The sequence below is a fragment of the Cydia amplana genome, chromosome 7 (genome assembly GCF_948474715.1).
Source record: "Cydia amplana chromosome 7, ilCydAmpl1.1, whole genome shotgun sequence".
Classification (NCBI taxonomy): Eukaryota; Metazoa; Arthropoda; class Insecta; order Lepidoptera; family Tortricidae; genus Cydia; species Cydia amplana.
The window spans coordinates 12,571,276-12,595,969 of NC_086075.1; the positions used below are offsets into that span (position 1 = coordinate 12,571,276).

Genomic DNA, 24,694 nt, shown 5'->3' on the forward strand with positions numbered 1-24,694 from the left:
CAGAACAATTGTGAACATACCTGTAAAAGAAAACAATAATTTAATTTAATTAAATCTCTGTTTAGGAAGTCGTAGACGTAGTATTAGCTATGTCTATTGTCGACGCATGCTGTAAAGGTACGTAACGTACCTAGATAATTTGCTCATGCCCCTGCAAACTACAAAATAAAGCTTTTAAATACTCGTAATTAGTAGTAGTACTCTTTATTGTACAAAAAGACATTAAAAATAACAAAAAAAAATTGTAAGAAGTACAAAGGCGAACTTATCCCTTTGAGGGATCTCTTCCAGTTAACCTTTGAGTAGATGAGAGGAGAGAGTGAAAAGAGGGTAACAAATGCAGCAAAATGTACAACAAGGTACCAGAAAGATAAAGGATAATTATAAATACATACAAAATTTATAGGATAATAAACATACTTATATTACCTACACAAAAAGGAATGGGGAAAATACACTAAAGATTGGAAAGAAGTAGAAAACTAGAAAGCAAGTATACAACAGAAATTAGCCATCAAAATAGTATTCATTCGGTCTCAGGATGGAAAATCGGTAGATATGTAAAGAATACGTAGAACACGATGCTTAATGAATTAATTATCTTTATATGGAGATTACCGAATAAGGAACATACGCCGGCCGCCTCACCATGTAAGGGACGGTGCGAACGTCAAACGGGTATCACATAGTCATGCCACTAAATTGGTAACGAAATCAATTTGATTAAACTGTATTTCATCAGCACTGTACTAAAAACTTGGTTTTGAAAGGTAGCATACAGTTTAATTGACTAAAATACTTAAAACGATATGGAAACGACGTCACTCCGTGTGCCTTTTGATGATGATGATGGTATCCTGTTATCCCTCGTCAAGGACATAGGGCTCTCAGAAGAGATTTCCATTTTCCGTGTGCCTTTTGAGTGTCAAAAATATGCTTAAATGATTTTCCTATCTATTTAGAATGCGTACTGATAAGTGCTAACACGTTGTTACTAATTTAAATTGGAAGCGAAAGCATGTGAATTACTAAACAATGTTAAGTATCCACTGAAATCAGATCATTGTCGAAGATGTCTCCACGTATAAATATTAGCCAACATGTTTAGTAAACAGTGGACATTTGAAGCTACAGGCCAGTCTAACAATAGCATACAAATTCCACAATTTACGACTGGAGGCTATCGCGGAGAAAGTACAAGAAAGTGCGTGGTCGCGAAACGTACGGAATTTAGCCCGTGCTTGGCGAAACGTGGGCGTGCTTCGGAAGGCTTATAGGAAGCTTGCTATTGGTCGATTTGACGCGTTTTGGGTAAGCTTAGAAGGATTCCATCTTGTAGTTGTGGTTGCCTGGTTGGATTCTGGATAAAGCAGATTCCTCGAAAAACTTTTTTTGGAAAAAATATAGGCCAAATTAAAAACTAGTTTTTTCTACTTTGTATTTCAAACAAGAAAGTAGGGAGCCAATAGTTCAACTTCAAGACTACGACTTCGAGACAACTTTTAACTCATTCGCATAGCATAACATTGATGACAAGTCTGCTTACATTAGAAATAAGTACATAATTATAAGGAAATGGTGAGGACTAGACGCCAACGACTATAGGTGCAATAATAGAAGCTTAAAGTGCAAAAAGTTCGCGGTTTGACGTACCTCTTACCTAATCTATATTTCTTGAACTACTGATGCCATCGGGACCCATATCTTGAGAAATGATTTTTAGAGCTTACACTTTCCCCGAATAACCTTAACGACTAACCGATGTGGCAAGGCAATTTTCAGTACAAGTAAACTTTTACTTGTACTGAGTGCAACACGCAGGCGGTGCTAACAAGCAGGTATACTTATACCTGCTTGTTAGCGCCTCAATACACAGTTTCTCAAAAAAGCGTGAATCGAGCGCGGGTACCTAACCTACTACCTAAAGTGTGTCGTGCGTGTTAAATTAACCGGTTGCCGGGTACCGAGAACCGTGATCGGAAAGGTGGCAATTTACAATTCTGTAATAGAAAGGTGCGTAGCATTTTTTTCCATCGATATTGCAATATGCAACCTATACAGAATGCTGGTTTTTCGTTGATGAAATATCTGTACGAAGTAGGTACAGATTTGATTATCGAATCTTTCTACAATGGCAAGTTCGTCAGGTGCTACCGAGATAACCGTAACCTTGCCAATGTTGCGATAAGATAACATGAGATGATTGAGGAAATCTTGGAAATTTTGTTGAAAATGTGTTTGCTACAATGCTTCAAACGTTCAGATCTTTGTGGATTAGTGGAAAGTAGTATTCGTGGAAACTTGTTTTAAGATTGGTTTAACTCTGTCGCTTTCCATCATAAAGATGACTAAGTAAATCAGTTGTAAGTAAATGTGTTAGTTATATTGCAGTAACGTCACTGCAATATAACTAACACACGTACACGTGGAAAAAAAAAATGTTTTTTCTTACAATTAAGTTCGTACAAGTTCCTTGGGTTGGTGCGGCGTTAAGTATCTGTACATTTACATTTTATTTATATAGTCATATATTTAACAATATATTGTTAAAATAATAAATATTTGTTTTGTGAGTAGTTTTTTAGGTTACAGTCTTTCTTTGTGATTCCTTGAATTTTTATTTTTTATTTTTATAATTCAGTGTGTGTTTTATAGTTCTGTTATTAGTATGTTCTTTTTGTTTTCTTCGGTTGTTGTTTAGTATGTATAAATTTCTGTGTACCTTACTCTTTTTATGTCTATTTTTTGAGTGTCGTTGGCGTATGTGTCGTCTCATAGTTTTAAGTCAGGTCCCCACTGAAAACCAGCGCCACGGATTGCCGCGGCATTATGCTGAGTGGGGGTCCTATTTTAGCGTCCAATGTTTTTTTTATGCCTGTATGTTTTCATTTCAATTATGTAATATGTTGTGGCGTTAAATAAATGTATTTTCTTTCTTTCTTTCTTTCTTAAATCTTAAAATAGACAATGTCACAGCCACAAAGCCGCATGATGGGACCAATCGTTTTCACCAACATAAATCTTAGCGAGTATCAAGCGATCTCGTTAAATGAAAGTGTTCCGTGGGCGACACGTGGGACACAGAAACAAAGTCGCAGTCGTCGTGGGTGCATTAGGCAAGGACAGCTCCCACATGACAGGTTGCCGATATCGAGTGACGTCACCGGTCGAAGACCTTTGGAATGCTGCTGCCCTGGAGTGTCATTTATACCGCTCACAGAGCACTGGCTGATTGAATTATCAGGCGACCAGTGTACCAAAGTGTGTGTAACTCGATAATGAACAGATATCGATTTTATGAGAATTCGACTTACCCGCGCTCATGCAACCAAAGAGGATAGGTGCATGCTAACTTCGTTACGTACGGCCTCGTAAGTTCTATACAAACTGGTTCATTGCACTGTTTCGGATGGAGATACTTACAGAACTGTAAATGAGGCTAAATGGACTAATTATCGTTTGGTAACCGACTGTTAACGTCTAAACTAGCTATGTTACGGAATCATTGTTTGACCTTGCCTTGATAGCTGACAATCGAAGATAATAGGTATTGTTGAAGAATCGTGAGTAATACATAGATAAAATAGACTAAAAATGTTATTATGACATTCAATCCCTGACAAAATCCAGCCATTCAGCTCGTTCTCGCCTTATTTGACGTAAAACCCTACTGAATGGACTGGACATTAGAAAATAGACTGCAAACCAAACAGAGGCGAAATTTACATATGTGAAGTGCTTAGACATTGCCAGTCAACGCTTGTCTATAGAGAGTAGAAAGTTCAGACAAAAGCGAGAAATGACCATAGACTTCTTGGCGTCTTCGGTAAAACAATGTAAGAAGAAAGGTTGGAAACTTTCGACTGCCCTGTCAAACATGCTCACTCATTTGCGGTCACCAAGAAAGCGTAACTGAATCTTCTACGAATTTATTTGGCAAAGAACCTGTTGTTTTATTAGTAATTGCTCCCTATTTGATGCTATTGCATCGCTTTTAAAATATTTAGTTATAGACTGATAGAAAAAACAAATACATCCTGTGATATTCTGAAGTTCGCGGTATGTCCTTAAAAGATTTGGCTGAGCGCAGCGTAGATCGGGGTTATAATTATGGTGTACTCTTTTAGTATAGTATAGTCGTACAGCAAAATTCCGTAGTTTGAAATCCATGCAAAAAGAAATCTAGAAAAACGTTTAAGCTATTCTAGAACTTAAGTATTGAGTCTGATAACGTCTGTGTCGAGGACGTTGACATTTTAAGATATAATATGCTCGTATCATTAACTTACTCGTAATCAATTATACGCTGGCATAGGAGTTCAGCAAAAACGTCAAGCGATCATCACAATGACAAACCGAGCGAATGAGTGGGAATAGTAAAAAGGCCCTGGTAGCCCATTCATGAGCGTTCCCATGACGAACACAGTTGTGCTAACTGTCGTGGCGACCTTTAGTGCCTTTGAACTTTGCGGTTGTCATCCGAAGGGAGATGTTTGCATTTAACGCTGTGAAATCATTTGGTTGCCGCATGCGTTTCAAGAGGTTTCAAGTTTCAAGGCAAGCTTTGGTCTGTCGCCAAAAAAGTATTAGTACTTATACTTATATTAGTCTTTCAGAAACGGTGACAGATCCCTCTGTTAATCAGTATACTTTGTAAGTGTTTTTAAAGGTATTGTATTTTTGTGAAAATACTTTACTGGCGACGTTGGTAGGTAAACATTTGAAACATATTTTTTTAAATTGTACTCTTACGGTAAATACCGTACTTATTTAAAATGCGTTACGAATTCGATGATATATATTAAAAAGCTTTCAAGACACCAGGCAAACCCAAACCGCATTATGATATAATTATGTCGATTTTGGGGGCGAGATTATAGAAGGACTTAATTTTATAGAACCCACCCTTACGGCGTTAACCGCTAATTCTTCCGAAGTATCTTTGGTGATGCCGTGGGTGTGGGTGGTGTGGCGTGCCAAAGTAAAAGTACTGAGGACGGTCACGCAATGTCAATAGTGATAAAGGTGTTTTTATCGACAAGTGGGTGGATATAGGTTGGGCAAAGTGCCGTAAATAAACCACTTAATGTTTTGGCGGAGGCGTTCATAGGATTATACATATAAACAAAGTTTTGCAATTTTTATAGAAGAATGACGAACAAGGATGACAATAAGATGATATTTGATGATTTATGATGGTGTTTGGATTTTGTATATATCTGTTATTCAAACACAATGTATATTGTAAATGAATGAATAAATGAATAGATAGAGAATTGAAGATGTAGGGGTCACAAATTGTGTATTGTACAATGAGCTGCATAATGCATGGACACTTTGTGAATGTTTTCATTCATAAAGTGGCCATGCAATTTCGCAGCTAGGTAGTAAAGTTGACAAAGAGCGGGTTGAACCACGGACAATAAACGAACCGGTCATAGTTAAATATGGCGACTATATAGAGACCTGTCCAACTCTTCATATTCATAAAAACAAACCAAGTAAATTATAACAAAGAAATACGATGACATTGACAAACAATTTGATACATCGGACCTACAATAATAACAAAAAAGTCATGTAATGCTCGTGCCAAGTATACAATGAAGGTAAGCATTTATGGGATAGGAAAGTGTGAAACGGTTTATTTCACGTTACGAAAAAACACTCTTTTACAGACTTTTTTTAAGTTTTCCGTATTGTATTTGTTTTCAGTGCAATAAAGCCTAGTTATTAAACTAATAATAAATGCCGCTGCCGGTTTACGCCCATGTTAACGTGTTAACACCATCAAAGGAACGCAGCTATTTCAGGTTTACAAACGTTTAATTATATTTGTTCAATCTTGAATCTTACACCACACATATACGTTCCATAATGTATAGGTATAGGTAGGTACATAAATACGAAATGTGTCAGAATCCTGTTATGATTTTGGTAAACAACGTTGACGGTGTGTTTTCGTGTAAACGTAATTTTTCTATATATGTAGATATATTAAGGTTATTTGGATTCGCGTTATGAAATCATTTTTAAACTCAGATGGTTTATAATATAAGTAAAGATTCTCTTAGTAACTTTATATACTAAGTTTTCATAAGAGTACCCCTGCCATTGGTATGGTTAAACCAGCTTGATAATAGTCACTGAATATTTCTGCACTTATCTGTTTATAGCTATTTTCAGGTGTCATCATTATATTAGCTCAGATACTGTATCTGAATCTTGCACAAAATGTATAACTTTTCACTGATCGTCGATACACCTCATTGACATAGTGCAAGAGATTCAGCAAACGTTTAAACGCAAAAAAAATGTTCAATCAAAATTTGATAAAGTAACCTTAAATATATTTTGTAAATATATATCTAGGTAGTGTTAGTGACCATAGGATTAACATTTAATATCACTCAATACGGTACACTTCAAACATCTCGAAATATATGGGCAGTTATAGTATAGCTGAATGCAATTAAACCATTGCAGAAGCGTAACATAGTATTCAACCGCTTTTAGAGCTTAAAACTTGAAGGTATTCCAAGTAGGAATATGTTTCACCTTAAGTCAGATTTAAACAGGATTTAAAAAGTAAAGTAATACATGTTAGAGATCCAATTCTAAACAACGCAAATGAAATTAGGACGTTTTTACCAAAACTTGCGGAGATCTAAAACTATGTCGAAATGGTACGTGAGCGAGTTGAAGAATGCAGTAAACGTAGCGTATAATTAGCGAGGAGTCTTGGAAGTAATAAAGACCACATTAGTTAGACAAACAAGTCGATAAAAGGTAAATGATTCGCTGCGTCACAGTTTTAGTATTGCACAGTATCCCGAGATTCCTAATCAAGCAGTTAATTTAGCTATAGGTATTAGTGGTAGAATACCGAAGTTCAGAAATTGCGGGCATCTTTCTCTGTCACTCTAATTAAATAACATAAATTAAGTCTTAATTGGAGTAAAACAGAAAGATGCCCGCAATTTGCGTACTTCGATGTTCGCGATAGGCCCTCCGTTTATATTGGGTAAAACGCGTTATAGGCTACTTCAATTGTCTATGTTTATCATTTTAAAGTTACTTGTGACATGACAACAGTCTAAAAAAGAAACATTACGTTTGAAAGTTTACAGAACTGCCCTAACAGTGTCACCTGGGGTCGAGGATAATCACAGTGCCATTTAGAGACTTCCATACCTTCCATATATGAATTTGTGAGTACATTTACAACTTAATATCGACCCCACGCCCTGGTTCATCTTCTTTTCTGCATTCAAATGGAGCTGGTTTTCTTTGGAAATACTTTGAATCATAAATTGTTTCACACTTTTTAAATAGAATGCTTACCATGGGTATGGCAAATTAATTTTAAGGACTTAAATGTTGAAGTTTGCATCAAGTTAAGATACTGTTGAGTGATTACGTTACTTGCACTGCGCCGGGGTGCCCGGGGTAGGGATTTAGGTCAGAATAACATGTAAGCAGATTAAGCTTATGTAATAAACGGGATGGTTTATTTGTTTGTGTTGTCAATCCTGGCTTCGCTATAGAAAAATAAAATAAAACCTAATACTTTGTTTATTATTTATGACTTACGAGCGATTTTGAAAGACCATAAAACTTTGCTAGTTCCAGGCCAGCTAATTCTGAAAGCTGGTTTCAAGGAGCTGAAATAACATATTTAATTTATTTTGCATGTAATCGCATTCAGATTTTGAACAGTTAGAGTAATTAAATTATAGATGTCGACGGTAAATTATAGAGATAGCTAAAATATAATAGTGCTCAGTCAGTGGAATTACGATTTTGCTGGAATGGAATGGGATTCACGTTCACACATTCCAAAAATGTAAAACTTATTATTATAAATACGTTAAAAAAATACTTAGAATCGGATCCTAACGATTTAATATACTGAACTAACGTGAACTAACGATTATCTATCGATTCTAATTGATAAAAACCATAAAATCGATTTTGGGGCGGTAGCGTGAAGTTGACCTCCCCACTTATGTTTAAAATAAAAAATCGATGTTGTAGTCGGATCCTAACGATTTAATATACTGAACTAACGTGAACTAACGATGAACTAACGACTACATATCGATTCCAATTGATAGGAACCATAAATACGGTTTTAGAGTGGAAGACGGTGTTGGCGCTATCCCCTACTTTAAAAAATTCGCACACAAGTTATGCGTCGGATCCTAACGATTTGATATACTGAACTAACGTGAACTAACGATGAACTAACGATATTGATATGCCATTTGCGGGCGCTCGATATGGGGCGGTCAACTTCACGTGAAGCTGACCGCCCCACAAAATTGAAAAAAAAAAAATACTTAGAATCGGATCCTAACGATTTAATATACTGAACTAACGTGAACTAACGATTATCTATCGATTCTAATTGATAAAAACCATAAAATCGATTTTGGGGCGGTTGCGTGAAGTTGACCTCCCCACTTTTGTTTAAAAAAAAAATCGATGTTGTAGTCGGATCCTAACGATTTAATATACTGAACTAACGTGAACTAACGATGAACTAACGACTACATATCGATTCCAATTGATAGGAACCATAAATACGGTTTTAGAGTGGAAGACGGTGTTGGCGCTATCCCCTACTTTAAAAAATTCGCACACAAGTTATGCGTCGGATCCTAACGATTTGATATACTGAACTAACGTGAACTAACGATGAACTAACGATATTGATATGCCATTTGCGGGCGCTCGATATGGGGCGGTCAACTTCACGTGAAGCTGACCGCCCCACAAAATTGAAAAAAAAAAATACTTAGAATCGGATCCTAACGATTTAATATACTGAACTAACGTGAACTAACGATTATCTATCGATTCTAATTGATAAAAACCATAAAATCGATTTTGGGGCGGTTGCGTGAAGTTGACCTCCCCACTTTTGTTTTAAAAAAAAATCGATGTTGTAGTCGGATCCTAACGATTTAATATACTGAACTAACGTGAACTAACGATGAACTAACGATATAGATATGCCATTTGCGGGCGCTCGATGTGGGGCGGTCAACTTCACGAACATCCTTTACGCTAGGTATTTTCGTTTTTCAGAGCGGTATCTTTTCTGCTCATTTTATTTTTTTCCTACAACGCAAAAAACGCAATTGGAAAAGCGGTATCTTGTCTGTTCATTTTTATTTTTTCCTACAACGCAATTGGAAATAGACGGAACCATGTCAAGTATTGCCTATTATGTCCAACCATCACCTGTAATTCGCAATCACCACAACATGTCACTCTACTGCATGTTTGCATAACCGTTTAGAATATAATAACTCATTGTCATCGTGTGGAGGTATTGGGCCAAGGCGGTTCGGATGCCGGTTCTATGGAGGATGGAGGTCGAATTGAAACTGAACCGTTTTTTGTTTCTTTTGATACAGAAAAAAGGCTTCTTAGTGATTAGCCATGAATGGGAGATGTAATCGGCGACATGATCTCAGTTAAAAAACATGTTTCTTGCCGTTTTTGCGTTTGCTAGACTATGATATTGAGTTAAAGTATCGTCAGGAGCTCGAGCGTTTCCAAATTACTATAAAAAGGCGGTCATTAAAGGAGGGTGTAATTCTAATCACTAAATAGGCGCAGGCTAGTCACACGCTCAGCCAAACCAGTATACATGGACCACACATGGACTCTCCCATTGTGCTCAGTTTTTATACAAATTTCACAGTCACAGTTCTATTGGTCTGAGCTCTGAGCGTGCCAATCCACTGCAGCACTGCACGCTATAAACTTTTCATTCGCACTTGCCTGATCGTGGCAGGAGTAAGAGAGATGGTAATATGACTCCGGTGCTCAGTATGGTTTGCCGTTTGCGGCTACTATAGCAATGAGAATACGATGCCAGGCGTAGATGCCAGACTAATTAAAATCCGGACATTCTGAACGGAACACGAACGGAAGGACGTAAATCCGGACTGTTGGTAGGTAACTCTACTTAAAATGCAATAACAGTGCATTATTTATTATACGATATCAGTTCAATATTATTTATACTTAAGTAACCTTTAGACCGTGGTCATGTGAGTTTATAACAATTTCACGCCACTTAAACCTCGTGATAGATCGCGAATGATATTATTATAGTTTGTATCGATCATTCTGTCAACTTGTTTGATTACTGTGTTGGTTTAACAGTGCATTGCTGCAGTATATGCTTCAGTACTTGTGGAATTCATAATATTAAAGAGCATGAATACTATTGAACACCTTTTATTTATTTCGTGCATCTTACCCTCTTCATTATATGTATGTTTACATCCTTCGAAAGTATGTACAATGGCCATCAGATATATCGGAGCGGCCAATGTGCTCACAAATATCTGAACACGCCTCTATTGTCAAGGCTTTAGAGTGCGTGTTCAGATATTTTTGAGCGCCTCGGCCGCTCCGATATATCTGATGGCGACTGTACCTACACTTGTACCTTTACCTTTGTAAAAACTTCCAAAAAGAAACAAGTTCTAAGTAGGTAGAGGTAGGTATCGGAACAAATCCGTTTTTCCCTTGTTCGAGCTGCTGAGGTGAAAACTTAATTGTTGCTATATCTTAAGAAAACATGAGTGAATAGAGGTAAGTGATGAAGAAGGAATACATTTTTCGGGTTCTCTAATATGTTCTCACTGCTGAGGTGAAAAGTTTTGTGAACTACACGAGATCAAAGTTATTTACATCTCGTGCGCTCTCTCATCTCAAGATTCTAAATTAGATATATAAATTAGATATATTAGTATAGAATCTTTCGCTTGCACGGGACTCAAAATAAGCACTCGAAGAAATATCAAACTTTGATCTCTTGTTGTACAAATAACTATTCTCTGCGGTAAGAAAAATCACGTTGGATTGAAATTTCCAAAGAACAAACAACTCTGAAACTGTCAGTTCCCTCCCAAGTCTTCTAGCGGGAAAGCCTACGACTATCGATTAAAGTTGAATTTATTATGAAACGGTCGCAGGTCAACGCACCATCAGCTTCGCTGGCCAGATGTTACGACCCGGCTACAAAACGGCTTATGCATGTTTCAAGTTAAACCTTACCACAGAAAACCGCCTAAAGGGGTTGGTCTGTGAACCTTACATATGACCTTTTATGTTCGAATGTTAACAACATAACTTGTCCAAGTCTTGTGAATGGATCGTGTTGCATGATCAATGAAGGGGTAATAACTTAGAGGCTTTAGCAATATTATTAGATTTATTAGTAGTTACTTACACGTTATCTATGATGGTGACATCTCACGACTTCAGCATCTCACCTGCCTACTTACAAGATTTTTCATGTAACAACAGTTGGGGAATTCCCTGGACATACGTTTTAGATATGTAAGTACCTCCAGGGAGTCCAGGGTAGAAGGTGTACGGTGCTAAATAGCGAAAAGTTATAACTAGACTAGAGGTACACTCAGCGGTAAAATTGCATGGCCACTTTATGAATGAATTCATATTATGTCCATGCAATTTTTGCAATATTATATATCTACCTAGGAACCTGTAGTAGGGCAGAGAATGCACCTGCATACAGTCAACCAATTTGAATTCTCGTATATTTGGAACTAAGGTTCGGAAGGTTTGGAACGAAATTTAGACTCCTGATTTTTGCTGTAGAGTGTAGATCATCTGGTCACAATGACTTTTAATTTAACATGACATTCTGGAGAGATTCCATTCTATAATCACTATTATCAGTTTACGACTGGGTCAATGTTCACACAATGGATCCAAGGGCGTAACCAGCCAGTGAACTAGGGGGGGGCAAGTTGATATCAGTGAGGCCTATGGGGGGCAGAAGCCGCAGAGGGGCATAATATTGTATGTAAAATTTGAGCTCCAGCTTTTGACTTACAGACATTTAGTTTAGTGCCCAAATTCTGGTTTATGAAAATTATGAATTTCATGATTAAAATAAAATATAAAAAGATTTTTATTTTTTTAAGCTATATTAATCATATTAGAACATATTGCACATACCTACAATTGAAAAGATTCTTTTAAATCTTAATAATGAAACACATCTGGCTAAAGTATGACCTACTTCCCACACCAAATTTAGGTAACCAAATGCACATAATTTATGTGAATGGGTAGCAGCCTATTAAATGGTTCTTAAAAATTTATAATTCATAAAAATAAGCTTTAGCTCACAAATTCATAAAAATAGAGGAGTCAAAATAACTATGATATTTCTGAGAAACTAGCACAGACTGCTGTCCTGTCTCCGCTCAAGCCCACTGTTGCTGTTATTTTTAAATTTAGAACAGTTCCCTAGACAACTCTCATGTGCCCAGTGGCGTGGTAGCAATTTTGCATAAACGGTTCTACAAGTTACTCTTGAGGCCTCTGACCAGCCTGTGCAATTTTTATAATCTATAGCTTATTAGCTGTACATAATCCAAATTTATCTCATCTGGTGCGCCTATAAATACTATAAATAGGTATCAGTACACCCTGGAAATGATAATGCGACGCGTGTCATACCTAATCAATTAGATGCCTACTTAGACTCAACTCGAGCAGCTGACGACACAATGTAAACAAAATTACAGAATTGCAGGTCGGCTCTACACCTGTGCGCGAGCAACAGGTGAAAATATTTTCACACGAACACCGGCTAGAGATCTCACTGGGACACGAGAAACCTGACCGGCTGTCGGATCCCGTCAAAAACCCACTTTCACGGCACTCAGCAGTTTATAATCTTGAAAACACCGTCACATACCAAACATAACACTTACACGTAAGGTAACATAAAACGATAAATACCTTTTCCTTCGCCCGTCCGGCATGTTTTTGCACTGATTTCGCGATTAACGCACTTTTACTTTCAGCCATTTTAATCACTGTTTCATTACCAACCGTCTTTATTTCGATACACCATCAATCTGCACCCAGATTTGGTAGCAGCTCTATACTGTCACACGTCAAAATCCAAATGCGTGTTACCCTGAGAAAGGCACTCTGGCGGACTGAACAAAATTCTAGTTTCTTGTTGCTAATGTCATCGATAGATGGCTCTTGCGGGTCTTGTCACTATGTTGTCACTATTTTCCATCTATTTTCATATTGAAACATTCAATCTTTTTTAAACTAGATGGCGTTTTAGAATGTGACGTTTTCGTTGATGTTTCATTTGGATTTGCAGTCACCGCAGTAACATAAAGATTCACAGAGATGGCGCTATAATCAAACCTGACTAAAATATAGCTGGTCAACCAAATCTTGTCAGTAAAAAAAGGCGCGAAATTCAAATTTTCTATGGGACGGTATCCTTTCGCACCTACATTTTTCAAATTAGCCGCCTTTTTCTACTGTCAAGATCTGGTTGAACAAGTATATCTGAGGGGCTACCGCGTAAACCGAAAATCGCAAATTGCGGGGATCTTTCTCTTTTACTCCAATGAAGGCGTAATTGGAGTGACAGAGAAAAATGCCCGCAATTTGCGAACTTCGATTTTCGCGGTTATAGCACTGGTCATAAAATTAAAATAGCAGAGAAAAGCAAAAGCAAATTAAAAAAAAGATATATACAGGGTGCCCGGTAATTAGTGCATAACCTTCTAACCACCGACAGAGCACCTTAGGCTGGTCCAGAAAATGCACTTATAGGTCTAGTAAAAGTTTCGTGGTTTTCGAGATAATCGCACTTTTCTGTCTTTTTTAATGGCTAGCTCCAATTAAAAAAGACAGAAAAGTTCGATTATCTCGAAAACCACGAAACTTTTACTAGACCTATAAGTGCATTTTCTGGACCAGCCTAAGGTGCTCTGTCGGTGGTTAGAAGGTTATCCACTAATTACCGGGCACCCTGTATAATATGGCTTTGCCTTTGCCTAAACAATGTGCCAGACTGCCAGTTTTTATATCAAAGAGTAGTGTGTTAAAGGACTGTCTAATTTCAAAATAGACAGAGAGAATCATACTATCTTTGTCTTACACTAGTTTTAGCACCCAAAAGAAAAGGATGAGTATAGGTTTTTTTGTTCCTATTTACTGAGAAATTGGTTTGACCAACTATACTTGCCAGTTAGATAATTGTTTCGTGACCATAAAGTTTTCGTGCATTTTTCGTGACATATGTTCATTTCCAATTTTGTAACTTATTTGTTCTGTTTACAAACAATTTTGACAAGTTGACTTGACAATCTTGCGTTGGAATCACAGACTATTTAATTTTATTTGATTTTCAGTATCGCTAACTAACGGTTTCAAGCGGAGTTTATTATTTTTACTACAATGGTACAATACAAATTTAACTCTATTTTTTACATTTTATTTTAGCTTTCAATGATCAGAATTTCATGGTTTTAGCAACCTCAAAACGAGCTTACGCGGAATGCTTTATTCCGCGCTCGTAAAGCGGAGCTGGATTATTACCAGAGGGCCTTGGACACACAATGGCTAAACAATCGAATGGCCGACGGCCGCATGGGTCGTTGCCTGGCCCTCATACAGAACGAAGCACAGATGGAGAAGGAATTCCAAGAGGTATTTATTGTTCTAGGTTATTTTTGCTGGCTGAATGTTTTCTTTGCCGCCTCGGTTTGTTCACTTAGACTTTTTATTGTAGCATATTTCATCCTCAAAACCTTATGAAATTCAACAAAGACACACAAATTCAATAAACTGCAGGGCTTGCCTGAACGCAAATTGACTCGCTCAAATAATTAGGCTCTCTTAACAATTGCAGGAAAAGGAATAGTCATAATTCCAAATGTTGTTAATTTCAGAGAACTGATCATGCCGCAATTGTCAATGCTAGAGCTCAAAAAGAAGCAGACCTCGCTAGTGAAGTGGCTAAAGTCCGCCATGAAGAAGCTACAGAACTGCTGCGTCGCCACTACCTGCGAGAGCGGGATCCAGAGCTGCGGACGCTGATGCAGAAACTTCAAGCTGGTTATGTGTGCCGAGATGTGCGCCAACAGATATTGCAAAACGAATATAAGAGGGCGCAGGAAAAGGTAAGCAAGAAGAACAACTGTGGCAGTGACAGACAGACATATGGTGAATCCACTTTTCTTGTTACCCTTAATACCATGGTTTTATGGTATAGTCTAAGATAAGAAGCTACATTATATTTGCTACTGGCTTTTTGTAAACATTTTATACTATTACTGGGTTTAATTGTAATGTTAATACTATTGTATTGTATATTGCCACCCCGCCACAGCTTCACACAGGTAAACCTTAACATATTATATGTCACCTAAACCTTCCTCAAGATAACTATGTAATAGGTGAAAACTGCATGAGAATCTGTTCAGTAGTTTTTGTGTTTATAGCGAACATACAGATAGACAGTGGGGGACTTTGTTTTATAAGAATTATAAGATTCAGTGATTTGCATTAATTTCTGATCCATATAGCAAATAAATTATTTGACTTTAGGCTGAAGAAGACAGAGCCAACTCCACCCTCCTAGCTGCGCTGGGCGATGACCAGGAAACCAAAAAGAAGGCACTGCAGAAAATACAGCAAACTGCAGCGTACTGCAAGGAGCTGCAGCAGCAGTTGGTGAACAAGCAGCGGCAGAAACAGTGCCAGTATGAAGACGCGCTCATTGAGCAGAAGATGCTTGATGAAGTCATGAGGACCATTTCTGATGAGGACCAGAGGTAAGACTTCAAAAATCATTAAGGCCCTAAGGTGCGGGTTCTTCTCTCACTCTCACAGAGCGTAAGCGTGAGCGAGATGGATGTGCGTGCTCGGGATTGTGGATTTCATATTTTTTAATTTAAATTTGTTGTAAGTTTTAACAACAAAATTAATCGTAGTGTTCCCTCAAAAATAAAATTGCGCATTTTCATTATTATTATTATTTCGTTTTAGACAGGCAGCTGATGCTGGTGCGTCTAAATCATAGTTCACTTAGCACGATTTCACTGTTTTGATAGTTTGTCGAGTCTATTTTTAAATTGATTCACACTTGTAGAGTTCACAACTTCAGAGGGTAATTTGTTCCAAGCATTTACTATACGATTTGCAATAAAGTTTTTCCCGATATTTGTTTTATGCTTTGTTGTTACTAGTTTAAGGTAGTGTCCTCTTGTGCGCGTGTTTTAGAAGCCATTTTCATATTTTTAGCTTTTGTCCGTAAATTGTTACAAATTTTTTATGTGCGTTTTTAAGGGAGCTGAAACAGAAGCGAGATCTCACGGAGAAGATGCAACGCGAGATGGTGACGTTCAAGAAAGCTCGTGATGCGTGGCGAGCCAAGCAACGCGAGCTCGCTGTAATGGAGGAGGAGGCTATTGAAAGACAAAAGCAGGCCGTCTCTGACCGCACTGCTGGCATGTAAGCATAAAAACGTTTTTAAATGTTTTTTTATAATAAACTAGCGATCCGCCCCGGCCTCGCACGAGTTAACAAATTATACAAAACCTTCCTCATGAATCACTCTATCTATTAAAAAAAAGCGCATCAAAATCCGTTGCGTAGTTTTAAAAATCTAAGCATACATAGCCAATTAGACAGCGGGAAGCGACTTTGTTTTATGCGACCTTTCAGAACACCGGTCCTAACCATGCTACCAGTACCAACTTAGCTGCGGAGGCTTGCCAGAAACGTGCGAATCTTTCCATTCCGTCATGCTTACACGCCTTAGGGAGGCGCATAGCAACATCTACCGTTAGAATAATCTGTCTTAACAGGCACCGGAGTAAAGTTATCTTGACAATTTTATTATATTCACCACTTTCACCAGCAACATATGTGATAACCCATACAATACAAACAAATTTTTATTGAGTCTTGCCGGAAGTGGTGCATTTAAAAAAAAAAGTTTTTTTATAAAAAAAAGTTTTTTTACTTGCAGATGTTTTTGCTTGATAAAAACTAATAATACGTTTTCATTCGATGTCGATTGCTTTGCAATTCTATACCTTTTCAATAGTAAGCCCTCAAGCTCAGTGCTAACCCCCCAGCCTATACTTTATCACCCAATGATTTATTTAGGACTATCTGGGCCAGCTGCTATTTTTTTAATAGTTAGCCTAGTCAACATATACAGTCTATAATTAACTTCCTACGAAAGAATAAACTGCAGGGTACCTAGCCAACGTTCAAATCGTTAAAGCTGGCCATACACACTAGGGTACGCCTGCGCAGTTTTACCTGTAAAGTTCAACTGCGCAGGTAAAAAGGAGCGTGTGTGGCATTCGACTGTGCATTTTTCTACGACTGCACAGTTGACCTGCGCGAATATGAAAATAGATATTTTTTACCTGTGTGCTCTTGAACTGTACAGTTAAAACTGAGCGTGTGTGGCGTTCGCCTGCGCAGGCCTCAGTTGATCGCAGTCTCGTAAGCCAAATGAAACGCTAGTTGAGTTAAATTAACTTTATAAATCAGAGCCCTGCCTAATTCCCCTGATGATAAAACATGTTTTTTATTCTTGTATTATTTTTTTAGACTTGAAGTATAATACATGGTGATTTGGTACCATATGTCTGACCATACTCTGAGGTGTGGATAATGTAGGTCATACTCATCAGGGATGTTGCGAATATCCGCATCCGCATCCGCAACCGCGGAACTTCCGCATGATTTTCAACATCCGCATCCGCATCCGCATCCGCATCCGCATAAAATCGATGCGGATTTAATGCGGATGCGGATGTGGAACAGGTCGGTACAGGAACGTCTTAGCATTGGCGTAAGTGCTAGACTGCTAGGTAATTTAGTCATTAACCAAAAAAACCTATTAGAAATAAGCAGTCAAGCGTGAGTGGGACTTAATGTATGGAACCCTTGGAATGCGAGTCCGACTCGCACTTGGCCGGTTTTTTGAAATAAAGATTACTAAAATGTAATATTTGACGTTTTTTATGGTACTATCTTGACATCCGCATCCGCATCCGCATCCGCGGATGTGAGCCTTTAAAAATCCGCATCCGCATCCGCATCCGCGGATGTCAAAAAATCGGCATCCGCAACATCCCTGATACTCATATTGAACAACTTTTATTATGGGACCAACCCCGAAGTCGTTATTTTTTGTCTTTCTTGCGCTTTATAATTAAAAACAATAACGTTAATATAGTGCTGCGTCAACATCGAGCACAGCTGACGACGGTGCCATGGCTACACAACTGAGAGTTTATGTAGGTTTACCGCTGCCGTGTGTGTGCTCCACCCAGCTAGGGTTTACCTGTGCAGTTTAACTGTACAGGTAAAACTGTGCAGGCATACCCTAGTGTGTATGGCCAGCTTAACGCTCCGTGGCGTAGCGTAGTAATCACTCTATCACTCTTCCATATTAGTGCTACGGAGACAGTTGCGTTTCGTTCGTTACGGAGCGTAAGCGATTGGCACGTTGGCTACGCACCCAGGTAGTAAGAAAGATAGATATACTAAAGAATTTAAAAATAGTTACAAATAAAACTGAAACATTATTTTACAGCCGCGCAGAAAAAGAACGCCGCGAAAGAATCAAAGAGGAAATAAACGAAAAAATATGTGCTAAAATCATGGCGGACGAGGTAAGGCAACTTGTGTAAAAAAACCGGTCAAGTGCGAGTTCGTTTAATTACTTTAATTCGATATTCGATCACCGAGGGTTAACTTTTTTTTTGTTATTAACCTCTAATACGTATTGTTAGCATTGGTAGATAAGTTCAATTCGCCCACCAATGAGTTCTTCGGTTCTTTTGTACGAAACATCATTTGATGTTTATCAATTGCTTTTCGGTGAAAGAAAACATCGTGAGGAAACATCTAAATTTACTGCATTCCGATTTCTAACTTTGCGTAAACGTAAAGCGTAGGTACATTCGCCATCAGATATAACGGAGCGGCCAAGGTGTTCACAAATGTCTGAACACTCCTCTATTTTCAAGGCGTTAGAGTACGTGTTCAGATATTTTTGAGCACCTTCGGCTCCTCCGATATATCTGATGGCGACTGTACAGCGTATTCAATAGATCTGCGAAACAGCCTTGTTCCATTGACATAGATATCTAGGGACTGGCTTTACGGGCAATAATAATGAGGCATGACAGGGGCCAGTACTTACAGCGGTGTGAAATCGCTACAACGCGATTGGTTGATGAGTTCGCATCACGCGCGCGATTGGTTGACGAGTTCGCATTACGCGCGCTATTGGTCGCAACTAGTCGCGTTAGACTGCACGATTGGCTGGAATTCGTGGGTAGCACCGCTGAACTAGTACGATGTTTAGTGCCCCATTAGCCCTTCCTTAGATATTATACGTCAATGTCTTGTTCCGACCTTTTAAAACTTAATCAAACCAAACTTAAACGACGATTCCTTGTCAGGCGGAGCGTCAAGATCGCGACAACATAATCCAAGAGCTAGTAGAGCACGAAGCAGAAGAGAAACGGATCCAGGACGATATAGCGGCGGGTCGCAAGCAGGAGTACGTGAGGGCCAGCACCATGACGGACCTCACGGCGCAGATGGACCTCAAGAAGAAGGAGATGGAGATGGAGAAACAGAGACAGATCGAGTTTAGGAAGGAGGTAGGTTTTGATTAGGAAATGTTTCAATCTTTGTTCGACGCGATACTTTAACAAGAGCACGAAGTAATAGAGAAATAGGACCAGGACGACAGCGGCGGGTCGCAAGCAAGAGCACGTGAGGGCCAGCACCATGACGGACCTCACGGCGCAGATGGACCTCAAGAAGAAGGAGATGGAGCTGGAGAAACAGAGACAGATCGAGTTTAGGAAGGAGGTAGGTTTTGATTAAGACATTTTTAAACCTTTTTCGATGCGATCCTTTTACAAGAGCACGAAGCAATAGAGAAATAGGTCCAGGAAGATATAGCGGTGGGTCGCAAGCAGGAGTACGTGAGGGCCAGCACCATGACGGACCTCACGGCGCAGATGGACCTCAAGAAGAAGGAGATGGAGATGGAGAAACAGAGACAGATCGAGTTTAGGAAGGAGGTTTTGATTAAGACAATTTTAAACCTTTTTCGACGGGATCCTTTTTCAAGAGCACGAAGCAATAGAGAAATAGGTCCAGGAAGATATAGCGATGGGTCGCAAGCAGGAGTACGTGAGGGCCAGCACCATGACGGACCTCACGGCGCAGATGGACCTCAAGAAGAAGGAGATGGAGCTGGAGAAACAGAGACAGATCGAGTTTAGGAAGGAGGTAGTATTAAGACATTTTTAAACCTTTTTCGACGGGATCCTTTTACAAGAGCACTTAGCAATAGAGAAATAGGACCAGGACGACAGCGGCGGGTCGCAAGCAAGAGTACGTGAGGGCCAGCACCATGACGGACCTCACGGCGCAGATGGACCTCAAGAAGAAGGAGATGGAGCTGGAGAAACAGAGACAGATCGAGTTTAGGAAGGAGGTAGGTTTTGATATGAAATATTGTGTGAATTTCGATTTATAGATAAAAAAAAATAGTTCATGTTTTAATACCAAGGCTCATTTTGAACAAAGCGTGTCCTGAGCGGCGGAGTCTTAAATTCACTCAAACAGGGTGTTTTCGACGTTTACTCACACGCTGCGAAGCGAATAGGTAGGTTATACTGAACACTTTTGTATAGGAGTAAAACCAAGTCGCAAAAATTTGACAGTCCTAGCATACCTATACTGATATCTGGGATCAGGACCAACGAGCAACGGTTAAACGTTAAAAAAAAGTCAAACCTCTTCTTTTTTTGTTTACTCGTAGAGTCAATTATGATAACGTATGGTTTTTTTTTGTTGTATGGCTGACCCTGAAAATAATATATTAAATTTAACAAATCTAAAATATTTGTCAAAACTACTATTACTCAAAAACTTCGTCCATTATATTTCAGTCAGAAGCCAAGCTAGCGGCTCAGGACGCGAAAGAGCATGAAAAAGAACGTATAAAGAAAGAGAAGGCGCGTCAGTACTCGTTAGACCTGAAACAGCAGATAGAGGACAACGCGAGGAGGAGGGAGAGCGAGCGACGTCACGAGGACGCGAGGGCAAAGGCTGTCTTTGACTATTACAAGGATTGGTAAGTTAAGTACCCATAGACGGTTGGATCCTATAGATGTGCTATACGAGCGTTTTCCAAAAAAAGTGTACATTTCATTCATGTCTTCAAAATATTGACTTCTTGGGCTCATTTTACTCAGAATCATTTGTACATTCACGTCTCATACATGAAAAAATGTGTCCCAAAATTTTGTATGAAAAAATTTTTTTTCAGTGCGTCACGTTCATACAAATAATAAAAAATTTCATACAAGAATGTGACGATCAGGAAAGGAAATTTTTGGACACATTTTTTTATGTATGAGGCGTGAATGTACAAATGATTCTGAGTAAAATGAGCCCAAGAAGTCAATATTTTGAAGACATGACTGAAATGTACACTTTTTTTGGAAAACGCTCATACGCGTGCGACCGTGAGGGACAAAACATACGCAATGCGACACTATGATTGGTCGAATTTATTTGTTGCCCACCGTAAATTTAGTTACCAATTACCATAATTCATACTAAATTTACGGTGGGGAATAAAAAAAGTGAGACTGTGACAAGGACAAACAATAATAACACTTTCGCTGCTACTCCTACTGAAAGATACATAAGACTATCCCGTTCGGTCATTTCCCACCACCTCTCATGCCTGATCCAGTTATACTGCATATACTTGCAGGCCCGTAGTTTCGTGATCGCCGTTCTAGTGTAAAGAATTTCTGTCATGAATACAACACCCGCCAGCTCCTATAATAGGCTACATGACTAATTTTTTTTTATGGTATCAATCGATCGGGTTTGTTTTTAGGATCAAATGTCTATATGGGACCCATTGCATTAAAGTAACACAAAAGTCAGAAATTGTAGTCAAAGTCCGACAGTCGCACTTCACTCGCGAAACGCCCTATACAAAACGGCCAGAGGCCGTGACGTCATCGCCCATCTTGTAGTATGGACAAAACAAGAAAATTGCGTTTTTGTCGGTGAAATATTGCGTTTATGTATATAGTTGCTATACAATATTTTTTTGGATGAAATGTAAGGAATCGAATGGTACCCTTACTTTTATCGTTTTTGGAAGTTAAAAAAGACTTAAATTTTGAAACTTACAGGTCCTGTAATTTTGTAATTTTTCAATATTTTATTTTAATATCCACATTATTGTGATAAATTGCTCGTTTGCTATCTATTTTATTTATTTATTTATTTATTTACATAAGGAGATCCAACAGCTAACTAAATGACAATGGAATCTTAAATAGATATATAGAGCCAATTACAGGAACTCACAAATAGATATGTAATAAAAACATATACTTAAGTAACACGCATCACATACACACACACACACACACACACACACACACACACACACACACACACACACACACACACACACACACACACACACACACACACACACACACACACACATTGCAAACATGAAAGAGATAAGACTCAATCCAAAACTAAACAGAACTAACAACATTCACTTACATAAACCAAACCTACTACTGGTGACAGGACACCAATATTGTAAAAACTAAGAACAAAATAAGGATTGGATACTACATATACAAAGCACTCGCTTACAAGATAAATACAAAATGCCTAATTGAAACACATTTCCGTCAATTTGCGCCTCACGGAGGGAATGTCGCAATTAAATATATCAATAGCAAGCTCTTTCGTTAGATTATTCAAATACTATTTTTACTAGATTTTGTTATAAAATTCAACATGTGTCATCATCCCTATTATCATTTCCCACCAGGAAAGCAGAAGTGTCTAAGGAGCGCGAGAAGATCGTCTCGGAGCACGTGCCGCCCATCCTCGGCTACATCCAGGCGGGCGTGGTGGCCGCGGCCGACCTGCCCGCCGTGCGCGCCGGCGCCGCGCGTGCGCCCGCGCTGGCCGCGCTCGACCTAGACATGCTGGCGGCGTACGGCGGCCTTAGCAGACATCCCAAGTGCAACGCGCAGTGCAAGGTGCTCAGGGAGTATTAGACCCTCCGACGACTCTGTGCGTATTAGCATAGAGAAATATAGTAAGAGTGCTCACTCCATTCATCAGTTCAGACTAGAGATGCACCGGATATCCGGTTACTATCCGGTATCCGGCCTATCCGGCCGCTATTTTAGTATCCGGCCGGATACCGGATAGTGACCTACTGTCCGGCCGGATACCGGATAGTAAAATTAACACATTTAGGGGTAAAAAATGGAATCTAAAAAACAGTCACGGTCATAATCGAATCAGTTTTAAAACAATATTAACTTAATATTTTCTTTAATAAAACAATTTTAATTAAGTTTGATCTTTAATATTGGAAATCCATCAAAGGCAAATTGTATACGTAATGACATGATAAAACTCGTTACGATCCTAGAAATGTGTCCGCGCGAACTTTCACTACGAAACAGGTCGAAACCTGCACGACGCGCACCTGCAAGTCTCAAAATATAGGTATAGTTCCGCCGGCCGAATATCCGGAGGCCGGATACCGGATATTCGGCCAGTGTACAGGCCGGATATCCGGTATTCGGTATCCGGCCAAACAACTATCCGTTGCATCTCTAGTTCAGACTATTAATTTCAGTGTCTACATCTAGCATCGAGTAGCGGAACTATCAGTACTGCTACTTGACAATAGATGTAGCACCGACCGGAAAGTCTTATCTCAACAGCATAAGACTTTCCGGTCGGTGCTACATCTATTGTCAAGTAGCAGTACTGATAGTTCCGCTACTCGGTGCTAGATGCTAATAGTCTTTTTGGTACTAAAACTGATGTATGGAGTGAGCACTCTATGTATTTATTTCTCTATGGTATTAGTATTGACCGTTTTATACGTCGTATACAATAATTTTGATACCTTAAACTTTACGTGCAGTTGAGTGGGAGTTTTAGACCTCGGACGCTAAAGTATTTACATATTTTAGTGTTGTCCCCTGTTGTTATATTTATAGAATTGAAGGACTAAAACATAAATGTCCATGCCCGTCCTATAAATACTTTCGATAACGACGTATGCGTATAGTTTACGTGAAATGTAAAAAAAATTTTTTTTATAAATTTACCAATATATGACTTGTATTAAATTGACTATTGAAATAAAGCTTCAAGTTTTATTTGCATGATTCTGATGAAAAGCCTGGCGTGCCATTTGAGTCGTGATCAGTAATATGTTTTTCTAACTCCATAAACAACGGGCAATTTAATGCCCCTACTCTTACTAAAATCAGACAAGATCGGAACGGTCATTGACATCAATTTTGTCATTTGTCCCAGTTAGAAATAAAATTTACTTAGTTTTTCATTTGAAATATCTTACAAAGCTGTTTAAATACCACATTGCCACTTGTAAAAGTAAAATAAATTACAAAAAATAAACAAAAAAATAAAAAAATCTTGTCTGATTTTAGTAAGAGTAGCCGGGGCATTAAATTGCTCGTTGTTTATGGAGTTAGAAAAACCGGCCAAGTGCGAGTCGGACTCGCGCACGGAGGGTTCCGCACCATTAACAAAAAATAGAGCAAAACAAGCAAAAAAACGGTCACCCATCCAAGTACTGACCCCGCCCGGCGTTGCTTAACTTCGGTCAAAAATCACGTTTGTTGTATGGGAGCCCCACTTAAATCTTTATTTTATTCTGTTTTTAGTATTTGTTGTTATAGCGCCAACAAAAATACATCATCTGTGAAAATTTCAACTGTCT

General features: G+C 38.7%; 2 protein-coding genes across 3 annotated transcripts in view; one reads left to right on the forward strand and one right to left on the reverse strand.

Annotated features, from left to right (window-relative positions):
- LOC134649575 (myc box-dependent-interacting protein 1) overlaps positions 1 to 13,016 on the reverse strand; it is a 56,380-nt gene extending 43,364 nt beyond the window's left edge. Inside the window, exon 1 of one of the 2 annotated variants that reach the window (XM_063504379.1) lies at positions 12,805 to 13,016. In XM_063504379.1, the coding sequence (XP_063360449.1) occupies positions 12,805 to 12,873 (69 nt within the window). In that variant the 5' untranslated portion in view covers positions 12,874 to 13,016. The remainder of the gene's footprint in view (positions 1 to 12,804) is intronic. The other variant, XM_063504380.1, reaches the window with a different exon arrangement.
- A 1,194-nt stretch (positions 13,017 to 14,210) lies between these two features.
- Positions 14,211 to 22,982, forward strand: LOC134649861 (meiosis-specific nuclear structural protein 1-like). The gene is made up of 9 exons (XM_063504698.1): positions 14,211 to 14,277; positions 14,350 to 14,526; positions 14,769 to 14,999; positions 15,427 to 15,653; positions 16,168 to 16,332; positions 18,440 to 18,518; positions 19,314 to 19,517; positions 20,823 to 21,007; positions 22,751 to 22,982. Exons 1-9 carry the CDS (start codon positions 14,275 to 14,277, stop codon positions 22,980 to 22,982), a joined length of 1,503 nt encoding a protein of 500 aa, XP_063360768.1. The 5' UTR covers positions 14,211 to 14,274.
- The last annotated feature ends 1,712 nt before the right edge of the window (positions 22,983 to 24,694 follow it).